Source organism: Vigna angularis, chromosome 4, assembly GCF_016808095.1.
Source record: "Vigna angularis cultivar LongXiaoDou No.4 chromosome 4, ASM1680809v1, whole genome shotgun sequence".
NCBI classification, from domain to species: Eukaryota; Viridiplantae; Streptophyta; class Magnoliopsida; order Fabales; family Fabaceae; genus Vigna; species Vigna angularis.
Window position 1 is genome coordinate 37,728,255 of NC_068973.1, and position 15,859 is coordinate 37,744,113.

At 34.2% G+C, this 15,859-nt stretch overlaps 3 protein-coding genes across 4 annotated transcripts; 2 read left to right on the forward strand and 1 right to left on the reverse strand.

Annotated features, from left to right (window-relative positions):
- Positions 1–1,356: 1,356 nt before the first annotated feature.
- Positions 1,357–9,888, reverse strand: LOC108331738 (copper-transporting ATPase PAA2, chloroplastic). Its single transcript, XM_017566638.2, has 17 exons — positions 9,109–9,888; positions 8,908–8,985; positions 8,686–8,783; positions 8,530–8,583; positions 8,245–8,331; positions 7,525–7,689; positions 7,141–7,251; positions 6,944–7,012; positions 6,539–6,648; positions 6,103–6,208; positions 5,585–5,651; positions 4,785–4,864; positions 3,900–4,351; positions 3,378–3,552; positions 2,840–2,971; positions 2,104–2,254; positions 1,357–1,639 (listed from the first exon to the last, which is right to left on the reverse strand). Exons 1-17 carry the CDS (start codon positions 9,725–9,727, stop codon positions 1,551–1,553), a joined length of 2,643 nt encoding a protein of 880 aa, XP_017422127.2. The 5' UTR covers positions 9,728–9,888; the 3' UTR covers positions 1,357–1,550.
- A 443-nt stretch (positions 9,889–10,331) lies between these two features.
- LOC108330704 (ylmG homolog protein 2, chloroplastic) lies at positions 10,332–12,483 on the forward strand. Of its 2 annotated transcripts, XM_017565215.2 has the most exons (4): positions 10,332–10,725; positions 10,803–10,996; positions 11,947–12,220; positions 12,297–12,483. In XM_017565215.2, the coding sequence occupies exons 1-3, from the start codon at positions 10,447–10,449 to the stop codon at positions 12,212–12,214; spliced, it is 741 nt and encodes a 246-aa protein (XP_017420704.1). In that variant the 5' UTR covers positions 10,332–10,446; the 3' UTR covers positions 12,215–12,220; positions 12,297–12,483. The 2 variants fall into 2 exon arrangements, with proteins under 2 accessions (XP_017420704.1, XP_017420703.1); XM_017565214.2 differs by having other exon boundaries at positions 10,333–10,725; positions 11,947–12,483.
- A 2,492-nt stretch (positions 12,484–14,975) lies between these two features.
- Positions 14,976–15,311, forward strand: LOC108331317 (uncharacterized). The gene has a single exon (XM_017565972.2). The coding sequence runs from the start codon at positions 14,976–14,978 to the stop codon at positions 15,309–15,311; it is 336 nt and encodes a 111-aa protein (XP_017421461.1).
- The last annotated feature ends 548 nt before the right edge of the window (positions 15,312–15,859 follow it).

Genomic DNA, 15,859 nt, shown 5'->3' on the forward strand with positions numbered 1-15,859 from the left:
GAGACCTCTCGATTTCACTCTAAGTATTCGGTCTTGTCTATGTTGAAGATTAACGTTCGGTATTCAGTATCCTACGAGATCTGTATTCAAATTGGTTCGGTTTGAGGTTTTGAAAATGAAAGATGATGGAATATGATGTAGATGAAATGAGTATGAATATGAAAGAGTATTCCGGGGAGGAATGTCTCAAGATTAGTTATTGAATGGTAAAGTCTGAATATGGTCAGACTAAGCTGTCGTTCATCCTGACATTCTAATGGTCACCGAATCTCATGTAGAGAATGGTGGCGCATGTGATGAGAATAGCAAGAGGCCTGGTTGCGTATAGCTTGGGGTTCCAGCTATCGGACTAAACTCATGTGTAGACTTAGGTTTCCAGCTACAGGGCTAACCTCGTGTGGCGTCTTGGGTTTCCAGCTATGGTATTTCTGATGGTTTTCCAGATTACCTTTCCACGAGTGCACGAACGTCGTAGCTACATAATTCATACAGTCCGAATAGTCAGAGTAAAGTGGTCGGTCATTGCATGTATTAATGTATGGTTATGGTTGACAATGTATGATTTGCTATTGCATGATTGACCTATTGATTTATCTCAGATTTATGTGTATTATATGTTGTATTAAATGAATTAAACTACATAATTGAAGGTCGAACCTTAGGACGTTCGGTCAAGTTGTTGGACTACTCTTTTGTAGGGGCGTTCGGTCATTCGTTTACTGTTGATTTGACCGTTCGGCATAGGAAGTGTTGTAAGCCGTTCATTCTGTATTGTTAATATTTGTACAGTTTTAACTCTCCGTTATTTTGTAAGATCGTTCGGCCATATTCGTACTGAATCCCTTTTGAAGAACTGAGCTGTAATATTATTATATGTGATTATTCTATTATATGGTGTTACACTGTATTTTTTGGATGTTACAAAAGTCGTATTAGAAATAATATAAACTTACAATACACAAATGATATAAATTTTAAAAAACAGTCTTATAAAATTAAGTTAAATTTAAAATTTATTTTCTAATAACCTAAAAACGAATTTATTATGTAAGTATTTTTAAGTGTTATAACTAAACTTTATAAAATTAAGTTAATTTTAAATTATATTTTATAGTATAAATTTATCAATCCAAGAAAAATATTCCGATAATGAATATCCAAATATCTCTTGTTTTATTTCTTCTTGTCATATACAGATATTGAATCTGAGAATGAAAAAAAAAACACATATTGAAATATACAGAAGCTCTCTCCTCTCGTATTAAAATATACAATTTTCTTTCTTAGTGAACGAGTATATGACATTAGACTCTGTTTAAATTTTCGTTAATGCCTCATTCATTGTTGTTAAGAGAATAATAACAAAGATATTTTTTACGTTGTCATTCACTGAGAATATAAGTATTTATTACAATGTTTTTCCTGTAATTTATTAAAATATACACTCTAATCTTTTAATAGATACAAATATATTACAGGTTTGGGCTAAAGTACTCTATGCTAGCTTATTTAAGCATATGTGCCGGAATGGGGATAACTGGTGTCAAGAGTTAGCCCTTTCTAGGGATCGGAGACCCATGAAGCTGCAGAAGCAGTGAGTTGCCAACCACGAAGATGGAGCTCAGGGCCATCAGTCCTCCTGTGAATAAATGTTAAGGGTGACAAACACCATACGCAGAAAGAAAGAACCTATTTCTTTTATTCATGAATAAAAAATACTGTCTTTCTTCCTAATTATGAATATTCTTTTGAAACTCTTCCATCTCTTCTAATAAAATTACATTTTAATGGTTCCTTGATTATTTATTGATAAAAATACATTAATAATTTTCTTATAAATAAGAAAATGTCACCAATTGGCTCTCTTTGATGAAGACTAGACAATTGAAGAGTTTAAGTTTGAAAAGTTAAAATTCTACTACTATTATTCTTTTTTTCATACATTAATTATTTAAAGATAATTTTTAAATTCTTAGAATTATAAACAACTTCAATGCTACTAATTAAATTAATTATCCTCCTTAATAAGTGTGGATTAATTATAACTTCTTGAATAGCCGGAGGAAATGTGTGAGAAGAATGGAGTGGTAGAATGCTGTTCACCTGAAAGTGACGGTGTCATAGCGAAGTCAAATTGGGGAAGTAATACACCGGCAGCAATGGGAATGGCAACAACATTATAGGCGACCGCCCAAGACAAATTTTGGTACACTTTTGCCATTGTTGCCTGTGCTAGGTCGAGCGCATCGACAACCTGCCATTGTTAGAAAATGAAAGGTGATATAAAATTTTGAAATTTGAGTTTCACTACAATCCGTTCTATTTTGTTCTGTTCTCTTCCGTAATAAAAGTTAGCAGGCTAAACATAAGAAATAACTCCATTCATAAAAAAAAAAAACTATAACGTTACGTCACTGTGGTATGAAACAGATGATTGTTTAAGCAGGTCACTTGTATCATGGTGCAAAAGTTCAAAGCAATGAAAAAACATTTAGACTTACCACAACTGATGAAAACATTTCAAGTATTAAAAAATTTCACCATCTGCTTGGATACCGGCTCCCCCTCTCCCTCCCAAAAAGAGAGCAACATCTTGGGATGCATTATAACATCATCATTGTTTTATCAGACAAAAGAATGCTTTAAGCAGATTAATTGTATTATCATGTAAATTGAAAGCACTGAAAAAAATATTAAGAATTGCCACAGGCAACGATAATTTCAAATATTTCAAAATTTCACCATCTGCCATCCATTTGGGCAAAAATAAAAAAGATCAAATAGCTTGGGGATTGCATATAGGTGAAACAAAAAAATTTGGGGCATAAAAATAACATACTTGTGAAATTTTGTTCCCTAGAAGTATAATAGATGCTGCATCCGAGGCAGCATTCTCTTGAGCTTCATTCTGCAGAGCAATCCCAACATCAGCTACAGCCAAAGAGGGTGCATCATTTATCCCATCACCTACCTTTTAGAGAAGGGGAGAGAAAAACTGTGTTAGTAAAAATGTCATTTTTCTGGTCGTTGGTAGATGGATGCAATAGTTGAGAGGAATTCCACAGCCTGATGCCTGAAAAAGAATTTTGGTATGGAGCTGTTCCATAGCATGTTCTTCAATTAATAGCAACCATAAATATCTTAACTTCGAAAACAAAAAACAAAATCAAAATCCAATTGTTTATAGCTAGGTATAATACTAATACGTGCTAAATTTAAGACCAACCTCAGTATCATATTATAAACTCGGTGCATATTTACCTTGGGTTTTGACCCTAGCTCTCTATTGAACTTAGGCCAATACCCAAGATGAAGAAAATTACAAAGAAAGAGCAGGTGTGAGGGGGAGAGAACTTGGCTGTCATCACTAAACATACCATCGCAACATGATGTCCGGCAGCTTTTAGAGAGGAAATAAACCTAGATTTCTGTTGTGGAGACAAAGATGCTTTGACAAAATCATTTTCAATTCCAACTGTATCTGCTACTGTTGCAACTGCCTCTTCCCTGTCTCCTGACAAGAGTACCGTTTTAATCCCCTTCTGCTTGAGCCTTCCAATAAATGCAACAAAGTTAGCCGGAAAATGCACACATGGAATTCATAAAACTAGATAAAGATTTGAATTGGCAAATACTTCTTCCAATGAATGCAAGAAATATATTAAATTCAGTATATGGCATACATTACAGTGGGTTAGAAAACGGTGTAGCGCTATGCTAGTATTGAGCTTGAAATGAATGCTAAGCTTGTAGAACAAAAAGAAAACTGCCATTTTTTTCTGAAGAAAGTGAAGTGAATCAACTTCGCATTTGGTCAGAAGCAGCACTAGTATTATTTTCCTATAATGAGTTGTGTTGGGTAGAATATTCTGAGGATACATACGGCAAAATAAACTTACCTCATCACAGTAGATTCAGCATCTTCACGCACAGTGTCAGCTATGGCAATAGCACCAATGATGCCTTCTCCTTCACGTCCAACATAGACAACAGTTTTCGAATACTTAGAAGATGCTGTATTTGATGAATGATTCATCAAACTATGTTCCAGATTTGTTAGATCGGACGGATTTACTTTTGTTTGGAAGCGTTCATGAACCCATTCCAAAGATCCAACTGCAATCAAATGCCCATCTACTTCTGCTAATGTACCAAAACCTGGTTCTACTAACTGTCTCTTTGTGACAGGAAGGATCAACTCCAATGACTCAGCTTTATTGATAATAGCCTTTGCTATTGGGTGAGATGCAGTCTTCTCCACTGCAGCAGCAATCCGAAGAATTTCAGACTCTCCATAATGGATAGAGCCTATGGCCGACACAACTGGTTTTCCTTTCGTCAGGGTTCCTGTCTGAAAGCACAGTGCTAGTAAATCTTCTTCCTTCTATTTATTTTCATGAGAAATTATAGCCGGTCGAAAAAGTTAGAGTAGTGCATGGATTAGTTTTTTTTTTCTTTCAAAGTAATTCATTTTTGTTCATTATTTATTTATACCATATATCTGTTTTACAACACAGTACATTATATTATAAGCTCCCATTACACAGTATCAATAAAGCAGAACATAAAGAATCACTAACTCATATTTTTATGAGTTTTCTGTCTCGATGTGAAATTTGGTATGCGCAAAACAAGCTTAATAATGTTTTCTTTTAGACATTCATCCTGCTAAAGTCATTAATACATAAATATATGCATGTTACCTTACCATATAAATGTTTGTATATGGTGAATGGGGAGAATTGGGGAAAGACGAATAATACTGTCTATGAATACTGAATTACCTTGTCTAGAGCAATATAGTTTATTCTAGCCAAGCGTTCCAGCACATCCCCTCCCCTAATAAGAAGTCCTTTTCTTGCTCCTGGTCATTGTCAACACGTGCCTAACGTGAGAGTTAGTTACAAAAAGACCAAAGATACTAAAACTACCTTACTAGTTTGCTACGCAGCGAGTTTTACACAGTAAAAGTCAACAAAGTCAAGTGCATAAGAAAAACTAGGTAAGACACCTTATCCCAATCCTGATTAAGACATGGTTACTTTTTAACGCAATAGTTTTGTGTCTTGATCGTTAATAGATATTTATAGAACCACAGTTGACCAAGAGTGGTAAATAATTACATGAAAGAACAGAAAATATATGAAAGAAATATTTCTTCTGTCTCAATAATTGTCGTGGTAGGTTTATTTACATAAACCAACATTAATTCATTAATAGTTTTTTGTTGTCCATCATTAGTATTAATAGGAGAGTATAAATGAAAAACAAAGTGATTAATACTTTTATTACTCGGTGCCAATCAATTTTCAAGGAAAAGAAAGTTGAAAACCTTGGTATCAGATAGAATGAATCAATAATATTTGAGCAATGATGAATGCTATCATACGCTCCTTATTATACTCTTGTCCACGCAGCCGATACTATTACAAGAATTGGGAACCAACCGCATCATGGGTCTAAAGTGAATCTCAACCAATAGTAAACGGAGTTAAGTTGCAACTATAAATGCACTGTACTGTTCAATTAGCTTCCCCTAGCAGTTGTCTAAGTTTACTATATACAGAAAGCAAAAGCATCGTACCAAGTGAGGTGCCAACCAGGATTGCCGTGGGCGTAGCAAGACCCAATGCACAAGGACAAGAAACAACCTACAAAATTGGGACAAAGATTATTTTTAAATAAACTCATAAGCAATTACAAACACCAATATTTCGTCCTGCCTGAAAATTTTCTTTTATCAGGAGCAATTCCGTATACTCGTTTTCATGACTCTACTTTTTTTCTTCCTCTTTATCCACAATGTTGCAATCAGTTCCTGATAGACATGCTCACAACTACTAGCTTACGTCACCAAGTTTTAGAGTTGATTAATGTGAAGAGTCCAAATCAAAGACTGTTTGCAACTCTGAAGACTCATAAACAACATGCAAGATTTTGTCAAGAACGTCCTAACCAATAACAGATGCATGCAGAAAGCCAGTAAAAAGGGGGTGCTTCATAGGAGATATTGAAAGAAAAGTGAATAAGGACACGCCATAAATTTTAGTTGCAAACTTGAAGCACCAACGACAAGGAAACTTAGAGTTTAGAATGGCTCACCAAAACATCTACAGATAGTTTTAAACTCAAAAGCAAAGGATCTCCTTCTGGGCCCGCAATATCATTGAGCAACACATCAGGAAATATCTGTGATCCAAAAAAATACCTGGAGATAAATGCAAGAACTTTGTCAAAGATAAGGCTCAAGATGAACTGTATACATTAAGTCTTTTACTCGGGAATGTTAAATGTGCATGACAATCATAAATCTTGCAAGATTCTAAGAACAGACACTGATGTTGGCATGGGACACAAAAGGACACAACTTTATCTAGTCTAAATGTCAGGGAGAGCCACATAGGCTGGATAACAAATAACATCAATATGCCATAGTAAATTAATAATAGCTATGACAAACCCCACTACCATTTGGGATCGGTGGGGCAAATCCAAAAAATATCAACTAAAAAACTTGCATGGAAACATAAGTACTTACCAAAAAGCAAATGTTGCTGCTGACAGAGTCATTACACTGTATACAAATGGCCCTGCTATTGAATCTGCAAGCCTTTGTACAGGTGCTTCACGTGATTGAGCCTCCTCAACCTAAATTTCCCAAGACAAAGATGTAATATTGCAGAAACTCTACAATTGTTTGATTTCCTCATATCTCAAATCAATGGACTTATCAACAATGCTAGCTCAGAATATTCCAAAAAACATTAAATGAAGCAAAGCAATTATACGATGTGTTCAGCACTACATTGTCCTATAAAATTATAACAATTAGGAATGCATGAAATTGAATTTTCAATTCAGCAAAAAACTGAAAAACATGATCATATCATTTAAATGATACAGCATCTTATCACCAAGCCATTACAGAAGATGAGATACTAACCATGCGTACAATCTTCGATATCACAGTGTTGGAACCAGTTGAAGAAGCTTCAATCCTTAAAGGACCATCCTGAAACAGGAATTTGTTTGGTCTAAGAAACAGATCAACAAGTTTGTTCGTAAACAAAGGTAGATGAACTGAAATCACTCGTGTGCCTCATGTGAATTCAGTGAGACAACACAAAGTTAAAGACTGACCCAATTTATAGTTCCTGCTGAAACTGTGAGGCCTTTCTCCTTAAATACAGGAAGTGATTCCCCTGTAAGCATGGATTCATCTACAACACTTCTTCCTGAAATAACCTTTCCCTGACCGTGCATTTGTTCAGTTAGCAAGCAATACCACATGAACCAAATTTTAAGAATAAATATTTGAATGAATGTTTTCATAACAATGTTATTATTATAGGACATTGTTAGCATATTAGGCACATCCTAGTAATTGAGCATTTGGTCCTAGAGACTACAAATTTAATGCAATGATATGTGTGCACTCTCACCAATTCAGGTACCACAAAATTAACTTCATGCTTTGTTTTATTTAAGATAAACAGAATACCGATAGAAATCAGAAAGGCTTACATCTATAGGAATAGTTTCTCCAGGCAACACCAACACAGAATCACCTACTCGAATATCATCAGTTGGGACTTCAACACAAATTGCATCAGAGCAAAGCACAGTGTCAGTAGAAGGAGAACCTTCTGTTGAAGTAATCACAAGTCTTGACTGAGTAGATATAAGTGACTGGAAAAACATTCACCACAGCGTAATCATGTAAGATAAAAAAGTTAAACTGAAAGGAAAATATTACAATAAAGAAAGAAATGCCATTCATACCAGCAAAACTATAATTTGGTGCTTAATTTTCATATAAGCCACTTTATCTTATGACTAAAGTTCCAGTTCTTGGATTTTTCATTTTTCTCAGGAATAATAATTGATCAGAACTGGAAGTGGAAGTTGAAACAGGATTGGATTTTAAACGGAGAACCAACAAAATGCCTCCTCTTTGCCGTAACCTACGGAGGCCATTTAATCACTATAAGGAACATATTCATAAATCAAAATTCTGTTCCAACGGAATGTTAATGAATTCAGTTCCAATGATATTGAAGTAGTTGGCTTCCAAATTCTGAAGTATCACGTTGATGATGTATTACTAACAGAACTCAACAAATTGTCTAATAATTTGTTCTTGGAAAACACATTATTGATTCCAGATAGCAAATAACCAGGTTATATAAATATTATTTTACTGAATGTTAGCAGATGAAAGAGGTGAATCACACTGTAACTTACAAGCAGTTCATTCATATCGCTAGATGCCTGGATCCTTGCCTTTTCCTCCAGAGAACGTCCCAGAAGCACGAAACCAAGAAGCATGACCTGCACGCTAAAAGATTCAATACTCACATGAGGAGCTTATACACACATGAACGTAAGAAGTATGAACAAGAAAATAAATAACATATTTTACAAAGGCGAGAGGTTATTAAATTAAACAAGACCCTAAAGTCAAGATAGAACAAGGTGGCAGATTTTCCAATGACAAATATCAGGGCAGATAAAAGTAGAGAAAGTCACCGGTTCATCAAAGAAGGATGCATCCCATGCTAGGCTGGGGTTAAGTAGCGGGATCTACAGCAAAGACAAGTTCGAATTAATGACACATTAAACAAAATCAGAAATTCTATTGTCTAGTAACTTAACCGAACGATCAAATTCCAGATAGAATCTCACGGAACTAATGATGAATGCGGCTATAGAACCAAATCCCACGAGAGAGTTCATGTTAGGCGATCCCTTCTTAAACGCATTTAGGCCATCAAAGAGTAACTCTGAAACATTTTCATGAATCACACACAGTAAGAAAATAGTAGAACTACGAATGCACGACTCTCCTACATACTTCAAGAGAAGGTGCTGCTATGTATCAACAAGGGAAAAGAAAGAATAATTAACCTCGTCCTGGTCCCAATAGAGCCCCCAAAGCTAAACCACCCTTCACGTACGAACTATGAAGAATCTCCCAAAGCGATCCTGCAAATAGAAAGTAAGTTCAAAGACTAGAAGACGGCGTTTACAAGTTGCGCTCCCCACTCCACTTATTTGCGTTTAAGCGAATTTGTAGCAGATAGAACTTTGCATGGTCTCGAGTACTACCATGAGCAATGTGGATCCCCAGAGAGTGAAAGATATGCGAAGCGTGCGACCCGCAGCACAATGCGACCAATGTCCAAGCGAACGCGACGCGGCTTCGACTCTTGGCGACCAATTCCTCCTTCTTCTTCACCAATTCCTTCCACTTCCTCACGTTTTCCGTCACTCCCGAACTCGACGCTCTCCGCTTCGTCGGAAATCCGCAGTCGCTCAGTCTCCGTGCGAGGCTCTCGGCGACGCTCGCCGGTTCCTCCTCGGTCCGGCGCAGATTAACGGCGGCAGTCTCGGTCAGCATGTTGACCACGACAGAGTCAACTCGTTCGTCAGCGGACAGGATGTTTTTGACTCGGGAGACGCACGCACCGCACATCATGCCGGTGACGTCAAGCAGAACCGGCGAGTCTTTTTTCTCTCTCTGGACTCCGATAAGAACTGATTCAGGTGAGCCAATCTCGGTCCGGAAGGAGCTGGATACTGCGAATGATGGACGGAGAATCTCATGGCGGTGGCGGTTGCGACGTCGTTTGGTCGGAGATATGAATTGGACAGGATGGTTGGGCGTGTAATTGAAGCAGAGCTTGGGTTGCGAGGTGAGAGGAAATCTGAAGAGACGAGTAGCCATAATCCGAGAGAGAAGAAGTTGTGAACCACCAATTTTTCATATTACCTGCTAATTTCGCACGTTAGAGGCCTACCTTCGTTGAATGTTAAAAACATCGCCAATCAAAACTTGACACGTCCATTCCCTACGCAGCTGGCGGCTACCAACGGATAATCACTGTAAGCTTAATGTCAGAGGTAAGAAGAAAAAGAAGGAGAAGTAGACGAGAAACAGATAAGTAATAAAATGTAACTTTATTATAGTATTTATTTACTTTAATGTTTTTTATTTGTTTGTTAGTTATTATTGTTTATTTTATAAAAGATTTAAAAAAAATATTTCTTATTTTTATTACTTCTTGTTTTATAACTAATTAAACCATTTTTTTTTTCTTTCTCTTTCTCCTCTTTCACCTCATTCTAATGTACAATAAGCTAATTTACGAATTCAACACGTGTTATTGAATTTTATGCAATACTTTTTTCTCATAATGTACAGAAAATTTCCAAATTATATATATATATATATATATATATATATATATATATATATATATATATATATATATATATATATATATATATATATATAATTTTAGAAGAAATAGTTAAGAAGCGAGGAAATAAATAAGAAGGAAATGGAGAAAGGCGATAAGGTTATCCTATCTGTGCTCCAGAGGTTGTTGTAAGATAAAATAGATGCAGGTTTGAGTTTCCTTTCCTGAACTGAACCCAACTAAAATGGGTGCCAACAACACTAATGACTCCACCACGGAGATAGAGAAGACACAGAAGAAGCTTTCCCATTGTTGGGGAAATGCTCAAATACCCTTTGCACTTCCCTTTCTCACGCTCCCCAATTCCAACTTCGCCACTTTCCTCTCTCCGCCGCAACTCCACACATCATTAACCGCTGTCGCTGACCATTTTTTCACCCTTCTCCACTCCCTCGCTTCTCAGAACACCTTCCTCAACAAAATCATCTCTCTCCCCTCCCAATTTCACACCCTATGCATCCAGGTACTTCTTAACTTCCGTCTTTTTGGTAGTATTTATGTGGCAAAAATAATGCGAAACCTTGTTGTGTTTGGGTTCAGATCCGGAAGCAGGATAGCGTGAGATTGATGAGTAATCATAATTTTGCTGCTGTTTTACCTGGGGATTCGGTGGCAGGATTGGTTGTGGCCAATGGGATTCTGAATTTCTTGAACATTTACAACACCTTGCTCATTGTTAGGCTTGTTTTGACATGGTTTCCCAACACTCCTCCTTCCATTGTTAGTCCCCTCAGGTGAGTTACCCTCCTTTGTATTGTTATTTTGGGGGTTGCATAATTACATGCTTTTTCTTTCAATTGGTTTATCATGTTATCATAAATACTACAGAAGCAATAGTCAATCCACTTTCATATCACAGATTGACGTGTATAATTAAGTATCTCAAATAAGTTTTATCCCGATTTCTCTTTATGTAATTAATACTATGAAACTTCTTAGGTTAACATTGCATAGAAAATAAACTCAAGAGTATATATAATAAGACTTGGTTCAATTTTTAATTTTTAAAGGCGGTTATTTTCAAAGAGTAATAATACGTGGACACTCTCATTTTTACTCTACACCTTTGCAACACCAATAAAATTATATTTTTATCATAAAATATAAAATAATTTAAAAAAGAATTAAATAAAAAAGTAAAAGTATTATGTTTTATTAGGTGTGTTATATACTTTAGTAAAACTTTTTAGTGTTCATGTAAAATTTTCCATTTTCAAAAGTAAATAATAGGTACAGACAGACAGTATCACAGTTTTGTACCGTATCTGGTTTTGATTGTCATAAATGTTCAATTTGTTAATTCTTATCATTATCACCTTAAAACCATTGATTGTATTGGTCTCTACAATTTTATAGCAACTGAAATTTTGTCTTTGTACTGAACTGAAAAAGTTTAAGAGTCTAAACCTTAAAAAAAATTTATGCAGAGACTGCTTGGTTATTTTAGTGTATAGAAACCAAGGGCCACTCATGCACAAAACATAAACCATAATATGATTTACCATTTTGTTTTTTGGATGGGGGATAGATCAGGATCCTTTGACATTTCACTGTTACATGCTTAATGATAGTTAGTGAAAATGTATTCTAACATATAATAATGGGGTATAACCACTTTTATCCATATAATAATGGTGTATAACCACTTTTGAGGGTTAAATAAAGTGATTATTGTTTGATTCAGCACCATATGTGACCCATACCTGAACATATTCCGTGGGCTTATTCCCCCTCTGGGAGGAACACTGGATCTCTCCCCCATTCTAGCATTTTTGGTCCTAAATGCATTTACTAGCACTGCTGCTGCACTCCCTGCTGAGCTCCCATCCACAGAGCGATCCCAACAAGGTCTTGCACCACCATTACAAACTTCTAATGTCACTACTTCACAGAATAAATGGATGAGACGGCTTCTAGGAAACAAGTCAAGGACAACTGGTGGTGCTAAATAGAACATGGTAGAGTTTATTTATGCATATAACTGTTTATCAATTCATATAAGTTGCTATTGATAATTCCGTCCAATTATGGTAGTTCTAGGCAACTCAATTTTCCAGCTTATGGTTCCAAAGATTGTAGAGCTATGAAGTTTGCTGTGGAAAGATCAAGCTACCACAGTCACAATTTATTTTGTTTTATTTTTTCAGTACACATTAATCTCAAGGTATTTCTTTTTCAAGGACTCTTGTATCTAAACTAAAAAAGTTGTAACTTATACTCATCTCTTTCTTCTCAAAAGCGTAACAGTCCAAGACTAATTATGATTTTATTGTGACCGTATTTCAACATCGGATGGCATCATCCCAATTCATTGATTCAGTCTCCACTGACTTTATGAAGCATCGTGATAGCACTTTTTCATAGAAATGCTTTTTTTTTTTACCGAAAAGTAAAAGTAAATAATTTGCTACCACAAGATCTTGTAGTGTGTGTCTGAATGCTTGTTAAATGTTTAAAAGTGCAGGATCTGATACCTTGTTAAAAAAGTGTACACAATTGACTGAAATTAACTTAGGTAATTTCTTTTTCAAATTAAGAATCCATCCTCTATACAATGTTCGTGTCTTATTGAATGTGAAATCTATTACTGATGCTAGTTTGAAAATGGTTGGTACTCTGTCTTGTCAATTATGTTTTTAAGAGCTACATTTAGTTCTGTCTTTAATTGAGTTTTTAGTTAAAAAATGGTTAAATTAAGAATGTTTATAATTGTAATGATAGAGGACTTATTCCTTTCAAAAAAATGTTTGAGGGCTTATTTTTTTATTAAAATAATAATAACTGTTGTGAATGTTGGGTGATTATGATAATTAGTTAAAAGATAAAACAATATAAAAGAAGTTGTATATATAAAAAACGAGAGGATACAAATTTTTTTAAAAAAGTTATTTAATTAAAATGAAAGTGATGTTATCTACCAGAATAATGATACTTTAATAACATTTATTATTATTATTATTAATAATGGTGGAGTAATTTTGGACTAATCCCATAATAATGTGTAGATGATGTTAAAATGTTATAAAAAAAATGTTGTTTCTAGAAAGCTTACTTGGATATATTAAGAATATAGAATCCAAAATCAAATTTTATCCTTTATCCTTCCCTTCAAATCTTTAATTGGTGACGACACTTTCTTATTCACTGTTTAACATGAATCGGTCCTATCTGTGATGTGCCATTTTATTGCACACATTCAAGAAGCTTCTGTGTTTGTTTACAATTGATGTTGCACGGACATTCATCCACTGCAGAAAAGGCATCAGATTCCACATGAAATTTTAGTATAGCAGCGAATATATGCTTTATTAGTGGAAGAATCTATTCATATCTATACAATATTACAATTTAGTAACCGGAGCTTTATAGCTAACAAACCATTTCTGGTACGGCTGCACTTTATCCTTCGATCATCTCAGCGCAGAAAAAAAGTTGTAGTGTTTTTCCTAACACTATCCAAGACAACAACTTTAAATTTGTGGATTAAATAATCTATCCTACTATCATCTTCATGTCAATTGTACTTTTATCATTAACCAAGGCAATAACTTTCATCATATTCTCATTACTTTTTTCTCCCGAGTATACTTAATTTGATTTAGAAACAAATTAGGTAAGTTACCAAAAAAGTTTATCAAGCCTAACAAACTGCCCAACCCAATAAACACTTTATAAAAAGTACTTACAAATTTGTAGAACAAGATATCCATTATTATGATGAATCTAGAAATCCAACTCGTCTTTATAAAATATTCGTAATATGTACCTAGAAAAGCTGAATCAGAAATTTAATACTATTTGTGTCAATTAATGTTGAGTTCAATTAGTCAAACTCTCATCATTAATAATGATAATAATATTAATATACGATAAAAATATAAAATAAAAGATAGATAAACTGTACATATTTTTTTTTAAAATAAACTAATCTAAACAAAACAATTGTATTGTTCACCGCATAAAGAAGCATTTTATTTAGTTTAAGTAAATTCTACACTTTGCAAGTTTAATTCTCACTTTCTTATCTTGAAGCTAAAGTTTTGATTTTATACATGATTTATATTTTTTTATTTAAGCGGCCTGTTTAAAAATAAAATAACACACAAAACACACCATAATGTTCCATTTATTTAAATTTTCAAATAAAAACTCTAAAATTTAAATAATTACGATCCAAAAAAGTAAAATGTCCCATATAATCTTTAAAAGTATATGTGAAAGGTATAAATATGAATGAGAAAAATATCTCTATTTATAAATATAAATAGATAAAATTTGAATAAATAGTTAATACAATAATATTTATTATTCATGGATAATGAATAATAAATACTTTAATAACCATTTAAAAAAATTAGAAACAGATATTATATTATTTATGAATTTTATTATTAAAAAATTAAAATTAAAATTTAATTTATATTTTATTAACTTAAATTTAAATAAAATTTAATTTTAATTTAATTTATATTATAATTTTTTTTGCTAGGAAGGAAGAGGTTGAATAACAAATGAATATTTGTGTTGAGTGGAGTAATGGGTGTCGGATTGAATACTAATATACTAGTTGAATGAAAAAAAGAAAAGAAAAGGAGAGTGTGTAGCTGAAGCTTTTCACCATGAACATTGAAATTTAGATTTGGATGGTTTATTCAGAACAGTTACACTGCACCTCTCCAGCAGAAACAAACTTAGGCAGAGAGAGAATAGTGAATGGAAGTTGGAGGTTGGAGAAGGGGTAGCAGATTTTCTTCGTATGAGAGATTGGCTGCCATAGGGTTGGTGCTTCTGGCTGTGGCTTCTCCTCTCTACATAGACCGCAAGACGGAGTGTGAGTTGGAAGAGGAAGACCAACCTATCAACTTTGATGCCTTCTTGCCGTTTCTCTTACTTCTTCTCATTTTCGGCATAGCTTTATCGGCTTTTCTCGACCGAACCCTTGCCGCCTTTGATCGTTACTGGATTTACAGAGTTATTGGTTCTTCTGGCGGTATTCTTGCCATTCTTTCTCTTCTTTTGCTTATTTTGAATCTCAAATCCTCCCTCTGACTCTCCTGCAAATTTTGTAACAACTCAAAATTATTCTGTAAAATTTTCTTTTATTTTCCTTCTTATTGTGCACGATTTCTGATACAATATGGCTAATGTAGAGGTCATTGCTTAGGTTTGCTTGGTGCGAGAAGAATGCTAACAAGAAACTCTTCAATTTTGCTTAACACGTTGTTTTAATTATTGGTTATAGTAAATTATACAAGATGCTTATTAAATAAGATGTAACACTAGATAAATTTTATGTGTTTCGTTAAGTTTATCTAATAAAATATAAATTTTGAAAAATGTATTAATTTTTTTTAAAGAATGTAATTAGCTAATATAACGTTTGGCATTTTTTTCTGTGGCGTAACTTTCTTCTATAGAAGATCAATTGCTAACTTGCTTACCAGAGTAGTAGGGAGAACATCATATATTATTAAGGGCAACTAAGAATGCATTTTTCTCAGGTATTAAAGAATAACTAAATCTACAAAATGTTAAACTCATTACATACTAAATAAGATCTATAAAATTTATGATTTTTCCCTAATTTCTTTGTCAAT